Here is an 18,405-nt window from a genome sequence, read left to right on the forward strand (position 1 = left end):
TATATTGGGGTCTTAACAGACGTAGGCGCTGTTTTGTTATGTACAGCAATTCAAATCGATTGTTTATCTAACGTTTGTTTACAATTTTACTAGCTAGCCATCATATGGCTTCCACTTTACTATCACCGATGGTAGATTATTACAATGATGAAGAAGAACTTGATAGTGTGGACGAGGACGATGATCGAAGCTTCAGGGGAATAGACTCGGAAGAAGGTAACGTTAGCTAAACTAGCTAGGGTCACTGACGCGTTAGTTAGCTTTAGCTGGCTAACGCATTACACTTGTTATATTTACTAAGGAACATTAATTCACGTTAGATTTTTTTAAATATTATATTAAAAAAATATTTTTTTATAAACTCATTCCCATTTAACTGTAAAGGCAGTACGTTTGAGCTGACGTTAGCTTGAGCAACGATGTAACGATAGCTACAGTACCGTAGTTAACTAGCTAACCACACATGGAATATAGCTTTATTTGTACGCTTTTACAAGGCTTTTGATACAGTTGAACATTTTCTTTTTGGGGGTTTGGTCTATTTTCGAAGTATAGTTAAGACACTTTACAATAATAGTAACAGCTCTGTTAAATTATCCCAATTAACTTCACAGAGATTCGACATTAGGCGCGGAATTAAACAAGGATGGCCAGCTTTTATATTTTGGGGTCACAAGTTATGGCAAAATATCAATATGTATAGTTTTAGGGGTATTCAGATACAAGATAAAGAGAGAATATTCACAATTTGCTGACACCACATTTTTTTTTAAATAACATATTGAAGTCAGGAAAGCTATTGAATGTATTAATGCCTTCTCACGTGTATCTGGTTTATCCCTGAATATTAGAAAATGTGATTTATTTGCGTTGAAAAAATGTGACCTTAAACTCTATGTAATATCCTTGTAAAAGATGTGATCACATATCTTCGTATTAAAGTTAGCAACGATCAGAAAGAAAGGGACAACTTAAATGTATCTCATATTGTAGAGAAAATTGAAAAGAGATTTAACTGCTGGTTATTAGGAGATCTTTCTTTCTGGACGTGTACTTTTGTCAATCTGAAGGTCTGTCAAGGTTGGTGTTTACCTCCCTTGCCTTGGACGTTCCTCTGTAACTAAAATGGTTGATACTAAATGATTTTACTTCATATGGTGGACTAAACCTCATTGTTTAAGAAAAGGGGTAATATGTAGAACACAAAGTGAGGGAGGGTTGAATGCTCTGGATTTTAAAACTTATAATATAATCTAAGTTAAAATGGATACAAAACTATTTAAGAAATAAGGATTGCATTTGGAATATAGTCCCAAATGTAATATTCCAACAGATTGGTGGTCTAGAATTCTTGTTCAAATGCAACTTTGATGTGGGTTAGATCTCAATTAAGTTTGCTAACTTTCATAAACAAGTACTTCTAACTTGGAACCTCATGTACAAACAATTTTCCCCCACATAGATATACAATCTGGAATAATAGTCATAAGATACAAAAACAAGTCTTTGTTTTTCCATATCTGGGTTAAACAATGATTGCATAATGATGGACAACTATATGATTATCCAGAATTCATGAGAACACACAAATCCCGAGGAGTTTCAAATAGTTGTTAGAGCTGTCCCTAAAGGTGCTATTCTTCTTTTGTGAGAATATAACAGTACTCCAAGTGCTACTGTTGAGGATTTTGTAGCCTCCGTATGACTAGAATGAATTGACATTTTAAACTATAAATGTAATAACGTGTATAAAAGAAAACTGTCAAGATGTTACTATTCCCTCTGCTAGAATATACTAAAATGCAGCCCTAGGACAAGTGAACTTGAACAAAGTCTTGTTGTCTGGGAAATACTGTATATCTAAAAAGGTGAAAGAAATATCATACAAACTAATTCAAAGAATCTACCCTGTAAAATCTTTATTATACACAGTTTCAAAATAACTATTGATAACATGTATTTTGTGGTTGTAGCCCAGAGACTCTTGACCATTTATTTTGGGATTGTTCTTATGTCAGAAGATTTTGGGTTGAGTTAAAATATTTTATTTTAAAAGAAACTAGCTACTATTAATGTTAATTTGAAAGACTCTTATATTGTTTTAATTTGATCCATATGATATGGACCCTGATTTAACTTTAATTGGTAATTTGTTTATTTTTCATGGCAGACAATTTATCCATGAAATGAAGTGAACAAACCCCTCTACACATTTGTCTAAGAAAATTTCAAAATTACATTTAAATTCTATCAGTAAGTGTAAAAACCAAAAGGTATCATAAACCTTTTTGACAAATTGAAAATGTATCACTGTCACATCCTGGCCATAGAGAGGCTTTTATTCTCTATCATGGTTAGGCCAGGGTGTGACTAGGGTGGGCATTCTAGTTTCTTTATTTCGATGTTGGTGTGGTTCCCAATCAGAGGCAGCTGTCTATCGTTGTCTCTGATTGGGGATCATATGAGTTGTCCTTTTTCGTTTGGGTTTTGTGGGTAGTTATTTTCTGTTTAGTGTCTGCACCTGACAGGACTGTTTCTGTTTTCACTCTTTGTTATTTTGTTCGAGTGTTTTGAGTAATAAATTTATCATGAACACTTACCACGCTGCGCTTTGGTCCATGCCTTCTGACAAGAGACATGACAATCTCGATATGTAACACTGTTAGGTTTATGTACTCTTGTTTGTATATTTCTATTATTGTATTTGTTTTGTTACTTAATAGAAAAAAAAACAAACAAAAAAAAAGATGACTGGCCAGTTTAATCAACAACACAGTAGCTCTTTTCAGTGAGTCGGCTCAGCTCACCAAAAAGAGACGGCTCTTTTGGCTCCCTAACGGCTCTTTAAAAAAAATGTTTTGTATTTTTTAAGTCAAACAGTTTGCAATAGTTTGACTATAATTGATGTTAAAACAATTAAATTATTATAAATGAAATTATATTCTACCTTTAATCTATTTAAAAATGCATTGGTTTATGAAAAAGAATGCTACTAAACATTTGCATTTAAAGTATAACTTTAATGTATATAAACAGTGCATAAATCTAACCATTCAAAACGAATACAATCTGAACATAATAGAATATTGCACAATATCAACGAGAAATAAATGTGCATAACTGCAGCAACCCACTTAAAACATTAAACTAGTCCCTCTTATCTCTCTTCTTTAGTGCCATGTTATAACCAGCAGCACACAGCAATGCTGACCATATTTTGCTTTTATGAGAGATTTGCATTCAGAAATGCAAGCTGCCTCACTTGAGGGGCTGATGCGGTTTCTTCTCTCAGTAATTATTTGTCCCGTTTTTGAGAAGACCATCTCAGAGGGAATTGATGTGGCCACCATGCAGTCTCCCTGTCATGACTTTAGTAAGCCATGGGTAGACAGAGGCTTTGTTCTTCCACCAGCTCAGAGGATCTGCAGATCTTTGTAGGAGGGGCTCCTCCAAATAGGATCGGACCTCCATTATGGCATCTGCTGAGGGATTCCTTCGTGCTGCATCCCCAGTTTCTCTCTCGTCAAACAGCATCCAAACAGCAGACAGGTGTGGCACTACTGCTGGTGCTTCTGCTCCCTCTTCTTCCTGGTGCCTGAGCCAACTGACTGCTGGGGCTGTCCCTCCCTGCTGCTGAGGTTATTCTTTGAAGAGCCTTATCAATCGCTCTGGCATCACTGAAGGCTAACTTCTTAAACCTGGGGTCAAGTGCCGCAGTTTCTGATAGCACGTGATTATATTCCATTCTGTGAAACTTTCTGTCCATTGATGAAAATAGGGTGTCCAACTCTGTCGCATGTCCTGTGGTTACATTTGCTTCTCTCTAGCGGCTGGCTGTGATTCGCTGCAGACCCTGTCACAGGAATATCATTTGAGGCTGTCACATAGCTGAAAAAAGTTACTTATTAGTTCATGTTACTTACTGTACCTCTCCACAGTGACCTGCTCAAAGGATTCCTGGACTCTGCACACCTCCACCACCTCCCATTCCTCTTGGGTCAGAGGTGCATTGACAATGGCCATGGTAGAGATGATGGCATCCTTTGACTCAAGAAACCGCTTAAACATATACAATTTTGAATTCCACCTTGTAGTGCAGTCTTGTTTAGGCCTCAGCTCAGTTATCCACATCCGGCATTGTGTAGACTTTAGTTTTTCAGCACCTACTGTGCTCCTGTGGAAGTATTCCACAGCTGCTTTCACTTTGTCCACAGTGGGCTTCATCACCTTCAGAGCATCTCTTACGATCAGGTTGATTGTGTGGGCAAGACATGGATGATGGGTCCATTTAAACATTTATGGCTTTGGTTATGTTAGCTGCATTGTCGCTAACACAACAGACTACTTTTCCATCTACTTGCCATTCTCTGGCCACTCAACAATTCCTCTGCCAAGTTCTCTGAGGTGTCTGTCGCTGAACTCCAAGCAGTCCAGAAGACAGCTAGACATTGAAAAATCTTCATTGAAGTGACATGTAACCAACATGTAAGAACTGGTTACCCTTGATGTCCAGCAGTCAGGCAAACTGCAGTAGCTTTTTGGACTCCTTCCCGCACTGAAGCCTGTGTGCTCTCTTACAGTTGTGGAGTAAGTGATTTTGAAAGGGTTTCCTGCTTAGAAATGATAGCAATAGTCTAAATCCAATGTACACAATTTCAAAACCTTGGTCCTCAACGGTTGGAAATCTGTGGCAATCATTTTAGCCAATGCAATATCAATTTGGCCTTGTTTTGCTAGACAGACTTTGGCATAAACCGGTCCATAGAAGACTGTGTTGCTGTGGGTTGCGGAGCAGGCCTACTTAACTGAGTGGATACATCTCCACGTGTGGAGGTGCTGGCTCCACCACTATCACTAGCAGGCTCGCTAGTTTCTCGAAGCTTCGCTAGCTTCACAGTTTGCATATGCCGGTGTAGGTTTTGCGTAGAACTGGCTTTATAAGATTTTGTTTTGGCAAATTCTACACCGTGCTCTAACATTGTCTACATTATTAAAATGCATCCAAATGCTACTGTGCTTCCGACTAATTTTCCAGCTGTTGTTTTCACAGCTGTCCTTCCTCTCTCTCCTCTGCTGCTAAGTGTGTGACTGAGTGAGTTTGCTCGGCTCGGCCCTCCCTTACGCATATTTGGTCATTGGTTGACACTGTCTGATTTGACAGGAACAGGTGAGGCTGTTAGTCTGAGCAGAGGGTCAGAACGAATGTGTGTGCGCTTGAGCATTTAGGCTTATTATTCATTTATTTCGTATTTTGAATTAGTTAATTATATTAATTCAAATCTTTTGATTATTCATATCTTAATTTGTTTATATTTGTATAAATAGATTCGGCTCTTCTGATATGCGAGATGGCTCTAGATCCGACTCGTTCGCGAACGACCCATCACTACACCACAGGCTTCTGATTCGTGGTGGATCTGGCACCACGACGAGTGAACCAGAATCAGGCAGGGTTTACAGGAGACGTTGAATATGGCGATTTTCATTTTAAACGCCATATTCTGGTTCACACGAGGAGTAATGTTAGTAGCTAGCTGGCAAGAAAGCTACCTGTCACGGGGAGGAGTTCATGTATTTTTCAACTTTCATGGTTTGCATCCAAGCCTGGTTGTAAAAGTCTTCTAACGAGTTAACGTTACAGCAAACCGTGTTCTGGTCTGGTGGTGGACAGATTGCTAAAGTTAACGTAGAACGCGTTCATCTTGTTACCCCCATGCACTGGAGTCTCGATTCTGCCATCTGGCTCATTTAATGTTAAAAATATTAGTAGTAAAGTTAGAAACAAGTCAGGGCAGGCAGTAATTCTCAGTAACGTTAGAACATTGACATGTGACAAGAAAATGGCTTTACCACCTATGATTTAATTGATTGGCCTGTTCTGACACATTCTTGGTGTGAAATATATATGAAACGTGTTGTATTTTTGTAATTATCCTTGCATGTCGATGGTGGTTGGATAGTTAGATTTTGAGGCCCGGCCAAGCTCATTCAAATTTTCAGCAATGACGCTAGCCAACAATGTTAACTGACTTTGATGGATAGTCGTTTTATCAAAGGTAAGGTCATCCATTTTTAAACTGTCTAGCTAGCGTAATTTGTCGACTAGGAGATATCTAGCTAACGTTAAAGTACAATCCGCTGACAAGTAACCGGCAAAACCTTTGCGCTGGCAAGCTCAGTAGCTTGGCAACCAACGTTTGCTAGTTGACTAACGAGCTAGTCAGGGTAGCTAGGTAGGTAATGTCACGCAACGTTCGGCAAAACACAGGTCAAGCTCACGAGATTGAATCTAAGAAACTCGCTTAATTAGCTAACTAACCAAGTCTTCTGAGTGAGTCGTTGCTAAGCTAGCTAACGTTAGCTTGCCACATCACACCGCACGCCTGGAACTTGGCTCCATCAGCTACGCAATAGCAACTGTGCTAGCAAGTCAACATGCGGCAAACGTTCGGCGCTCAAGGTAAACCGTTCGCTATTGAGAATTAGTTGGCTGGTCAAATGAGAAACGACTAATTACTTGAGTCGGTAGCTTTCTGCCGTAGTACATTTCTTTCTGCGACGTTTCAGCGAGAAGTTGTTGATACAAAAGAGCCAGGTTGTTCGCGGAATGTCTAGCGTGCTAGTTTACCACTTTGCTTGTGACCGTAGTAGCCTGCTAAGTCAGTTAGGATAAACTAGGTAGTTCGCTACCTAACTTAGCTACTACCCAAGCTATATTTGAATGTATCAGTGGGGGGGAACCTGTGCCCTTTTATCAGCCTCCGCACATCGTTTTTCTGTGTTTTGGTATGCGTTTATGTAAGTTTAAACAAATGCCTGGTATCCGAGTCATGGGTGACGCAAATAATGTTAACTTTACTGTGTGCATATGTTTTTATTAGTCTTAACGTTACTACGATTTCCGGTCTCTTTATGGAGGACCGCATGTCCTAAAAGTATTCATATCATTGGTTTGGGAATGGGATTGACCAACGTGTTCTGAAAATGTCTTGGCATGCCATATGATATTGCCTAATTTGGTACTTTAGGTTTAAGGTTTAAGGTTATAGCTAGTATACTTTAATAACTGACATCAGGCTTTTTTGCCCTTTTTCAGACACTGAAGACGCCAGTGAAACTGACCTAGCGAAACACAACGAGGATGACTATGTGGAAATTAAAGAACAGTGAGTTTTCCCCAAAATGCATGTTTACGCTGGATAGATTAATCAGGGCTCTCCAACCCTCACACCAACTCTAATGTAGCGCACTTGATTCTAATAATTCGCTTGTTGATAAGTTGAATCAGGTTAGTTACAACTGGGGTAGGAGCTAAAACCTACAGGAGGGTAGCTGTACAGGAACAGGGTTGGAGAGCCCTGGAATAGATGACAACATGGACCAAATGGGATGTTCAAAATGTAGCCCGATCTTGAAGGACTAAATGTACAGATACAGTAGTTGGTTGTGATAATCATGTTTGTTTTGTTGCAGGATGTACAAAGACAAGTTGGCATCATTGAAAAGGCAGTTGACGCAACTCCAAGAAGGTAATGTCACTGTTTCTAATTATCCTCACTGCAGTTATTTTATTGTTTTTTAAAATTTAACTAGGCAAGTCCGTTAAGAACAAGTTCTTATTTACAATGACTCCCTACCCCGTCCAAACCTGGAAGACACTGGGCCGATTGGGAGTCCCATAGAGCGGCACACAATCACGTCCGGTTGTGATATTGAACCAGGGTCTGTAGTGACGCCTCTACCACTGAGATACAGTGCCTTAGACCGCTGCCTCTCTCGGGAGCCCTTTAATTTATGAATTCAACCTACTCCGTGGCCTTGTGGTTAGTGTCCGCCCTGAGATTGGGAGTTTGGGTCCTAGCTGAGTCATAACCAAGACTGTAAAAATGGGACCCGATGCATCTAGGAGATTGGCGGTAAAGCCCTGTGATAGACTAGTATCCTGTCCATGGGGTATATTTGTACATCAAGCTGCCTCACGCTACAGACATAGGCTCCTGCTCCTATGAGCTGTTCTGTCTCACGCAAGCTAAGGCATGTGAAAGGCTACTTTATTTATGAATTTGGCCTATCCTATACTCTAATCATCCTCACTGTAATTACAATCTATTTGATAAGCAATGTCATAAATCCCTCAACATGCTGAAGTAGTAGCTTAGCAGACCTTTATCATTTGACACAACTGTTACGATGACACTTCAGAGGTAGTGTTGTTCCTTGCAAAAATTGGTTGAACGTTGGACGTTACATGCTGTTTTCTCATCTCTGCAGGAACACTTCAGGAGTACCAGAAGAGAATGAAGAAGCTGGACCAGCAATATAAAGAGAGACTTCGCAATGCTGGTAAGATCACTGTGCACTGTTTTTGAACTAGATGGGTGTTTTTAGTAGTTTTCCACGTGTAGAGTCCATATTCTTTATAATTTGATCTTGAACTCACCCAAGGATGTGCAGATTTTGTGACAAGTCAATGCGACATACGGGGAGTAACTGATGTTTCAGTTAACATGAGCGTTACCATTGTGTTGTCTGTTTCCTACAGATCTCTTCCTCCAACTCGAGGTAAGACATGTTTGATATTATTACTTAACATTGTAATTCCATTGAATAATTAGCCTGCCATGATGTCCTTTTGACACAGTGAACATCCCTGTGCCTCTCCTCTTTTTCTGTCTATCACAGACAGAACAGGTGGAAAGGAACCACATCAAAGAGAAAAAAGCGGCGGTGAAGGAGTTTGACGATAAGAAGGTTGAGCTGAAGGAAAATTTAATTTCTGAGCTGGAGGAAAAGAAGAAGATGATAGAGAATGAGAAATTAACAATGGAGTTGACCGGCGGTAAGGAGAATCATTGAAAAAGATAACAGAGAAATCTTCCCCCCTCATATGGGGATTAAAAAGAATGAGAGAAAGAGAGAAAATTTGAGGAAAGAAGACTATGTAGGCTAAATTATTTCTGTTCATGCAGTGGAAGTGTTTTAGAGATGAGAGGGAGAGCTTTTAAGCCAATCTCAGATCTCACAGCCTTGGTATTAACATGGGTGCCAGTTAAAATGGCCTAGTCTTAGATGAATTGTGTTCTCTTACTCAAAATGTGCATATTTCATGCTAATCACTCAGCTGATGATCTTGTTACTGTGTAGTAATGTTATTAAAACCTGTAAGGTCATGTAACTTTACGTAATGAGAATACTTTACATATATTATAGTTATCAATATACTGATATACATTTAATCTGTTTTACTTATTTCTTTGAGTGTCAGCTGCAGTGAGCTCATGGTTTGTTTCCCTCTAGATTCTATGGAGGTGAAACCCATCATGACCCGGAAATTGAGGAGGAGGCCCAACGATCCAGTCCCCATTCCAGACAAACGAAGGAAACCTGCACCTGATATCCTTTACAACTCTCTGCTTGTTTATATAAGGGTTGACACAAGCTATGCGCTGTGCAGAATCCATCTGTCTTCAATAACAATCTTGTCTTTACTTATTTTCTTTCGTTACAGTACATTTCCCATTTCTAATTTGCACAGCTGTTATAACAAATATTGCTATTTACAGAAATATTATTTGGAGTATCTGGGTACAAATTATGATAAGAGTTGTCCTTAACTAGGCACACCTCAGTTAAACTATTTGCTAACAGACGAACAGATAATGGAAGATCTGCGAACACTGAACAAGCAGCTGAAGTCCCCCAAGCATCCAGGTTTTACTACTCTTATGATTGTTTCAGTTAGTCTAAAGACCTATTCAGCTAAAATGAGAAAAAGTACATCAAGTTATTAAAGGATTTTAGTTCAGAAAATATTATATTAATTTTTAGATACCATTGTTTAATATAAAAACCTGCCCAGGCCGTGTTAGTAAGTTAACTATTTACATTGAAATGACTAGATAGATTTGTGTTCTCATGCCATGTTTTCTCCCCCAGTGTCTCCGTCTTCTCCAGACCATATGCCCACCACTCCAGTAGAGGTCCCTTCACAGCGCTATGAAGCCCGCATCGAAGAAGGAAAGCTCTACTATGACAAGAGATGGTACATACAGTGCATTCGGAAAGTATTCAGACTCCTTGACTTTTTCCACATTTTGTTACGTTATAGCCTTATATTAAAATGGATTAAATTGTTTTTTTCCCCCCCAATCTACACACACTACCCCATAATGATAAAGCAAAAACAGATCTCTCCAGAGATGTTCGATCGGGTTTAAGTTTGCGCTCAAGGACATTCAGAGTCTTGTCCAGAAGCCACTCCTGTGTCTTGGCTGTGTGCTTAGGGTTGTTGTCCTGTTGAAAGGTGAACCTTTGCCCCAGACTGAGGTCCTGAGCGCTCTGGAGCAGGTTTTCATCAAGGATCTCCCTGCTCCGTTCATCTTTCCCTTGATCCTGACTAGTCTCCCAGTCCCTGCTGCTGAAAAACATCACCACAGCATGATGCTGTCACCACCATTTTTCACCGTAGGGATGGTGACGCTTGGCATTAAGGCCAAAGAGTTAAGTCTTGGTTTCATCAGACCATAGAATCTTGTTTCTCATGGTCTGAGAGGCCTTTAGGTGACTTTTGGCAAACTAAGCGGCTGTCATTTGCCTTTTACTGAGGAGTGTCTTCCATCTAGCCACTCTACCATAAAGGCCGATTAGTGGAGTGCTGCGGAGATGGTTGTCCTTCTGGAAGGTTCTCCCATCTCCACAGAGAGTGACTCTGGAGCTCTGTCAGAGTGACCATCGTGTTCTTGGTCACGTCCCTGACCAAGGACCCTTTCCTCCGATTGCTCAGTTTGGTTGGGCTGCCATCTCAAGCAAGAGCCTTGGTGGTCCCAAATTTCCTCCATTTAGGAATGATGGAGGCCACTGTGTTTTTGAGGACCTTCATTGCTGCAGAAATGTTTTGATACCCTTCCCCAGATCTGTGCCTTGACACAATCCTGTCTCGGCACTCTAAGTACAATTCCTTCAACCTCATGGCTTGGTCTTTGCTCTGAAATGCACTGTCAACTGGGACAATATGTAGACCGGTATGTGTATTTCCAAATCATGTCCAATCACTTGAATTTACCACAGGTGGACTCCAATCAAGTTGTAGAAACATCTCAAAGATAATCAATGGAAACAGGATGCACCTGAGCTCAATTTTGAGTGTCATGGCAAAGGGTCTGAATAATGAAGGTTTTTAAAAATATATATATATTTAATACATTTGCTAAAATGCACTGCTCCAACAAAAAAAAGGGAACACTAAAATATGTGTGGCCTCCACGTGCCTGTATGACCTCCCTACAACGCCTGGGCATGCTCCTGATGAGGTGGTGGATGGTCTCCTGAGGGATCTCCTCCCATACCTGGACTAAAGCATCCACCAACTCCTGGACAGTCTGTGGTGCAATGTGGTTTTGGTGGATGGAGTGAGACATGATGTGCTCAATTGGATTCAGGTCTGGGGAACGGGCAGGCCAGTCCATAGCATCAATGCCTTCCTCTTGCAGGAACTGCTGACACACTCCAGCCACATGAGGTCTAGCTTTATCTTGCATTAGGAGCAACCCAGGGTCAACCGCACCAGCATATGGTCTCACAAGGGGTCTGAGGATCTCATCTCGGTACCTAATGGCAGTCAGGCTACCTCTGGCGAGCACATGGAGGGCTGTGCGGCCCCCCAAAGAAATGCCACCCCACACCATGACTGACCCACCGCCAAACCGATCATGCTGGAGGATGTTGCAGGCAGCAGAACGTTCTCCACGGCGTCTCCAGACTGTCACGTCTGTCTCATGTGCTCCGTGTGAACCTGCTTTCATCTGTGAAGAGCACAGGGCACCAGTGGCGAATTTGCCAATCTTGGTGTTCTCTGGCAAATGCCAAACGTCCTGCACGGTGTTGGGCTGTAAGCACAACCCCCACCTGTGGACGTCGGGCCCTCATACCACCCTCATGAAGTCTGTTTCTGACCGTTTGAGAAGACACATGCACATTTGTGGCCTGCTGGAGGTCATTTTGCAGGGCTCTGGCAGTGCTCCTCCTTGCACAAAGGCGGAGGTAGCGGTCCTGCTGCTGGGTTGTTGCCCTCCTACGGCTTCCTCCACGTCTCCTGATGTACTGGCCTGTCTCCTGGTAGCGCCTCCAGACACAGCAAACCTTCTTGCCACAGCTCGCATTGATGTGCCATCCTGGATGAGCTGCAGTACCTGAGCCACTTGTGTGGGTTCTAGACTCCGTCTCATGCTACCACTAGAGTGAACGAACCGCCAGCATTCAAAAGTGACCAAACCATCAGCCAGGAAGCATAGGAACTGAGAAGTGGTCTGTGGTCACCACCTGCAGAACCACTCCTTTATTGGGGGTGTCTTGCTAATTGCCTATAATTTCCACCTGTTGTCTATTCCATTTGCACAACAGCATGTGAAATTTATTGTCAATCAGTATTGCTTCCTAAGTGGACAGTTTGATTTCACAGAAGTGTGATTGACTTGGAGTTACATTGTTTGTGGTCCCTTTATTTTTTTGAGCAGTGTATAATAAAACATGTTTTGTCTTTGTCATTATGGGGTGTTGTGTGTAGATTGAGGGAATTAAATGTCTTCAATCAATTTTAGAATAAGGCTGTAACATCAGAACATTTGGGAAATGTGAGGTGCTCTGAATATTTTCTGAATGCACTGTACATACATACTGTAAAACTTCAATTAATAGCCCAGTAGTTTTCACTTTTTTTCAATCACTGAACACACCAGCGGTTATTGGAGACGGGCTTCTATTTTAGCCACACATCTATTTCCTTAATGCACACAGCTTTTGCTTAAAACATTTTTGAAAACTCAATGTGACCGTATAGACATTGTAATGACAAATCCATCAAAAGTCAGACTTCGCTGCCTATCATGCACCCCTGATTTTCGAGCTTCAGCACCATTCTCATTCCGCGTGCCTTGAATCCCATGTAATTGCAGTGAAATGTGTTTTTTAAATTTTTTAATGGGTAAGTAGGTTAAGGACAAATTCTTATTTACAATGGCCTAGGAACAGTGGGTTAACTGCCTTGTTCAGGGGCAGAATGACAGATTTTTACCTTGTCAGCTTGGGGATTCGATCCAGCAACCTTTCGGTTACTGGTACAACAATCTATCCACTAGGCTACCTGCCGCCCCTTTTAAAAGGGACCGGTGGCTATCGGAGACTGCTTTTAATTTAAGTTTAATGTAAATGCATGCGAAGCTTGTTCAATCACAATGGCCTTTGTTTATCTTCACTTTAATTTGTTTTATTAGACTTTTTTAAAAACGCAGAAGAAAAGGGGGATTTTCATTTAGGTTGATAAAGTCAAACTTAGGTCCCAAAAAATCCCCAAAAATGGGGCAAAACATGTGACCTACTAAACTGGTTTATTATTATAGAATTTTGAGTTTTTAATCCATGATGCAGTTGACTTATTAGCCACTAGATGGCCACACAGCCGTATAAATACTATACAACAGGAATTGTAGCCTTTACTGGCTGTATTTCTGGCATGTCTGCAAAGGTTTTAGTGGACTTACCTACAAAATACTATCTGCCCTCTGGTCAATAGAGAAAGGTTATGTCTTACTAATGGTGGGAATGTTAGTTATCTGCTACCATGGATTTACATTCCACTATCATGGAGCAAGAACATGGCATTGGCCATTCTGACAGAAAGGACTGAATGTTGGCTTTACTTGGATAATCCGTCCTCTCAGGCCCTTATGGTAGAGGGGGAGAGTCGAGCGCTCCCTGCATAGGACATCAAACGTCAATGAATAATTCCTTTTGAAGACAGGAAATTTGAAACGTGTTCCTTTCCATGACTTTCATGTAGCCTCTAAATTTTGAAATGAGGGAGGGCTCAGGTGATGGACCACTAAGTAGTGCTTGCTGCTATCAGTCTCACTCTGTTGTTAACTGTGAAACTATATGGCTTTGGTGAGGATACTGGATATACCACGTCCACAGGGAAATGTACTATCTACATCTCCTTTCAAAATGATTACTGTCTGTTTAGTCTGTTCCAGCTGCTTCTGCTCTTACCTCAGGATGACTCTCCCCAGACAGAGTATATGATAATCCAAGATTACCTGGTTGGCTGTCATACAGAACAAGCAGATTCTGTTAGATTACCTTTTAAAATTACATTAAATAGATAGTGTGTGCAGTACCAGTCAAAAGTTTGGACACACCTACTCATTCCAGGGTTTCTTTATTTTTTACTATTTTCTACATTGTAGAATAATAGTGAAGACATCAAAACTATGAAATAACACATGGAATAAAGTAGTAACCAAGAAAGTGTTTAAACGAATCAAAATATATTTGAGATTCTTCAAAGTAGCCACCGTTTGCCTTGACGGCTTTGCACATGCTTGGAATTCTCAACCAACTTCATGAGATAGTCGCCTAGAATGTATTTCATTCAACAGGTGTGCCTTAAGTTAATTTGTGGGATTTGTTTACTTAGTGTGTTTGAGCCAATCAATTGTGTTGTGACAGCCCTGTTTGGTAAAAGACCAAGTCCATATTTGGGCAAGAACAGCTTAAATAAGCAAAATGAAACGATTGTCCATTACTTTAAGACATGGTCAGTCAATCTGGAAGATTTCAACTTTAAAAAAAGTTTCTTCAAGTGTAGTTGCAAAAACCAAGTGCTATGATAAACTGGCTCTCGTGAGGACCACCACAGGAAAGGAAGACCCAGCGTTAACTCGTCTTCAGTGGATATTTTCATTAGTTACCAGCCTCAGAAATTGCAGCTCAAATAAGTGTCAGAGTTCAATTAACAGACACAACTCAACATCAACTGTTCAATGGAGACTGCATAAATCAGGCCTTCGTGGTTGAGTTGCTGCAAAGAAACCACTTCAGAAGGTCACCAATAAGAAGAGACTTGCTTTGGCCAAGAAACACGAGCAATGGACATTAGACTGATGGAAAGCTGTCCTTTGGTCTGAGTCCAAATTTGACTTTTTTGGTTCCAACTACTGTGTCATTGTGAGAAGCAGAGTAGGTGAACGTATGATCTCCACGTGTGGTTCCCACCGTGAAGAATGGCGGCGGTCTGCTGGTGCTTTGCTGGTGACACTCTGTGATTTATTTAACCAGCATGGCTACCACAGCATTCTGTAGCTATACGCCATCCCATCTGGTTTGTGCTTAGTCCCACTATCATTTGTTTTTCAACAGGACAATGACCCAACACACCTCCAGGCTGTGTAAGGAATATTTGACCAAGGAGTGATGGAGGGCAGCATCAGATGACGTGGCCTCCACAATCACCCGACCTCAACCCAATTGAGATGAGTAGGACCGCAGAGTGGCGGAAAAGCAGCCAACAAGCTCTCAGCATATGTGGGTACTCCTTCAAGACTGTTGGAAAAGCATTCCAGGTGAAGCTGATTGTGAGAATGCCAAGAATGTGCAAAGCTGTCATCAAGTCAAAGGGTGGCTACTTTGAAGAATATTAAACAAATCAAAATATATTTTATATTTAACACTTCTGGTTACTACATGATTCCATATGTTTTGATGACATCACTACTATTCTATAATGTAGAAAATAGTAATAATAAAGGAAAAACCCTTGAATGAGTAGGTGTCCAAACGTTTGTCTGGTACTGTATGACATTCTTACCTGAATGGACTGATCCCTGCTCTTACCCCCTCACTCAATGTCAGTCGATTAAACATTAGAGGAACTACATTTAAATATTTTGCCTTTTTAATTTAAATGTCAGTTTTTTTAAGGACACTGCTTAGAAATGTCTGAAATGGCTACTGACTACAAGGTAAGATAATGATCATACTTTCATTTCCAGCATGAGAAGTGTTTAATTGCTACTGTTTTTTTTGGCTCATGTAGTTTTGTTCTTGTCTTGATCCTGTCAGGTACCATAAGGGCCAAGCCATCTACCTGGAGTCAAAGGAGAATACCAAGATCAGCTGTGTCATCAGCTCTGTGGGAACAAACGAGGTGGGTGTCAGACCCTTATAGCACAAATATCTTAGACCAGGCTACCGGCTGTCTTTAGTCCTTGCATACTACACTGAACAAAAAAATATAAACGCAACATTTAAAGTGTTAGTCCCATGTTTTATGAGATGAAATAAAAGATCTCAGAGATGTTCCATACTCACTAAAAGCGTGTTTCTCTCAAATTTTGTTTACGTCTCTGGTGGTGAGCATTTCTCCTTTGCCAAGATAATCCATCCACATGACAGGTGTGGCATATCAAGAATCTGATTAAACAGCACAATCATTACAGATGCACCTTTTGCTGGGGACACAATCAAAAGACCCTCTAAAATGTCACAGAACACAATGCCACAGATGTCTCAAGTTTTGAGGGTATGTGCTATTGTCATGCTGACTTCAGGAATGTCCACCAGTTGTTGCCAGAGAATGTAATGTTCATTTCTCTACCATAAGCCGCCTCCAATGTCATTTTAGAAAGTTTGGTAGTATGTCCAACCAGCCTCACAACCGTAGACCATGTGTAACCACATTAGCCCAGGACCTCCACATTCAGCTTCTTCACCTGCGGTATTGTCTGAGACCAGCCATCCGGACAGTTGATTGAACTGTGGATTTGCAAAATCAAATAATTTCTGCACGAACCGTCTCAGTGAAGCTCATCTGCGTGTTCGTCGTCCTCACCAGGGTCTTGACCTAAAAGACTTCAGTGGGCAAATGCTCACCTTTGATGGCCACTGGCACGCTGGGGAAGTGTGCTCTTCACGATGAATCCCGGTTCAACTGTACCGGGCAGGTGGCAGACAGCTTGTATGGCGTTGTGTGGGTGAGAGGTTTCCTGATGTCAACAACGTGAACAGTGTGCCCATGGTTATGGTATATCCAGGCATAAGCTACAGACAATGAACAGAATAGCATTTTATCAATGGCAATTTTAATGCACTGAGATAATGTGACGAGATCCTGAGGCCCATGTCGTGCCATTCATCCTCCACCATCACCTCATGTTTCAGCATAAAATGTAAGGCCTGATGTCGTAAGCGTCTGTACACAATTCCTGAAAGCTGACAATGTCCCAGTTCTTCCATGGCCTGTATACATGTCACCCATGTTTGGGATTCTCTGGATCGATGTACGACAGCGTGTTACAGTTACCGCCACTAAGCACAGCCATTAAAGAGGAGCGGGACAACATTCCACAGGCCTCGATCAACAGCCTGATCAACTCTATTTGAAGGAGATGTTGCATGAGGCAAGAGTTGGTCACACCAGATTCTGACTGGTTTTTGGATCCACGGCCCTACATTTTTAAGGTATCTGTGACCCACATGCATATCTGTATTCCCAGTCATATGAAATCCATAGGTCAGGGCGTAATTGATAGAAATTTACAGATTTTTCCTCATGAACTGTAACACAGTATAATCTTTGAAATTGTTGCATTTTTGTTCAGTGTAGTTCAAAACGGCACAAACTGATCTGGTGCCAGGCTACACAGCTACAGCTATGCGTTTTAGCTGTATGTCTTCTACAGTTTTGGAATCTTAGACTGCATGACTTAAAATGCTGTGGAATGTTAGGAATTTTTGCTGCTTTTTCATCCACTGAACTTGTGATTTTCCCCTACAGATATGCTCTTTCTTATTGCATGGAGAGCTAATGAGTAATTTGTTCTGTTTCCCCCTCACAGATCTGGGTGAGGAAGACCAGTGACAGCACAAAGATGAGGATCTACCTGGGACAACTGCAGAGAGGAGCGTTTGTCATCCGACGGCGGTCAGCGGCATAGAACACATGCCCCTTCTGTTTCTCCATCCATCTCCATAGCATTTCTCCATCCATCTCTATAGCATCTCCCTCATTCTATCTCTTTTTGTAAGTAAAGTATGTGGCTTCACTCATGTTGATCCCCCGCCTCAATGACTTCCTGAAGTTTCAACTAGGGATGCACCAATTATAACATTTTTGCCCGATATTGATATTTTCCTTGCCAAATAAAACGATACCCGATATGTAACATTTTTGCGGCCTTTTAAGCATTCTAGTACAGTTAAATAGTTAACACGCAAACGGCGCAGCGGTCTAAGGCACTATATCTCAGTGCAAGAGGTTTCACTACAGTCCCTGGTTCGAATCCAGGCTGTATCACATCTGGCCATGATTGGGAGTCCCATAGGGCCCAGTGTCTTCTGGGTTTGGCCGGGGTAGGGCGTCATTGTAAATAAGAATTTGTTCTTAACCGACTTGCCTAGTTAAATGTTACACACACCAAAATAAAGCAAAGCAGTGCGACAAAAACAACAGTTACACATAAATGTACAGTCAATAACAGTAGAAAATCTATGTACAGTGTGTGCATATGTAGAAGAGTCAGGCGGGGCGGTAAAGGCAATAAATAGGCCATAGAGGTGAAATATTTACAATTT

The 18,405-nt window shown here is 41.1% G+C and overlaps 1 protein-coding gene across 5 annotated transcripts; it reads left to right on the top strand.

Annotated features, from left to right (window-relative positions):
- Positions 1 to 18,104, top strand: suds3 (SDS3 homolog, SIN3A corepressor complex component). Of its 5 annotated transcripts, none has more exons than XR_002953282.2 (11): positions 1 to 216; positions 7,097 to 7,166; positions 7,474 to 7,529; positions 8,272 to 8,343; positions 8,543 to 8,562; positions 8,683 to 8,839; positions 9,298 to 9,393; positions 9,625 to 9,711; positions 9,937 to 10,042; positions 15,193 to 15,357; positions 15,895 to 15,979. XR_002953282.2 is itself a non-coding variant. In XM_024418230.2 (11 exons), exons 1-11 carry the CDS (start codon positions 105 to 107, stop codon positions 17,766 to 17,768), a joined length of 960 nt encoding a protein of 319 aa, XP_024273998.1. In that variant the 5' UTR covers positions 1 to 104; the 3' UTR covers positions 17,769 to 18,104. The 5 variants fall into 5 exon arrangements, 4 of the variants coding, with proteins under 4 accessions (XP_024273998.1, XP_024274001.1, XP_024274000.1 ...); XM_024418230.2 differs by lacking the exon at positions 15,193 to 15,357 and adding an exon at positions 17,670 to 18,104; XM_024418233.2 differs by lacking the exons at positions 1 to 216; positions 15,193 to 15,357 and adding exons at positions 5,187 to 6,056; positions 17,670 to 18,104.
- The last annotated feature ends 301 nt before the right edge of the window (positions 18,105 to 18,405 follow it).

This window comes from Oncorhynchus tshawytscha, linkage group LG04 (assembly GCF_018296145.1).
Source record: "Oncorhynchus tshawytscha isolate Ot180627B linkage group LG04, Otsh_v2.0, whole genome shotgun sequence".
Lineage (NCBI taxonomy): Eukaryota > Metazoa > Chordata > Actinopteri > Salmoniformes > Salmonidae > Oncorhynchus > Oncorhynchus tshawytscha.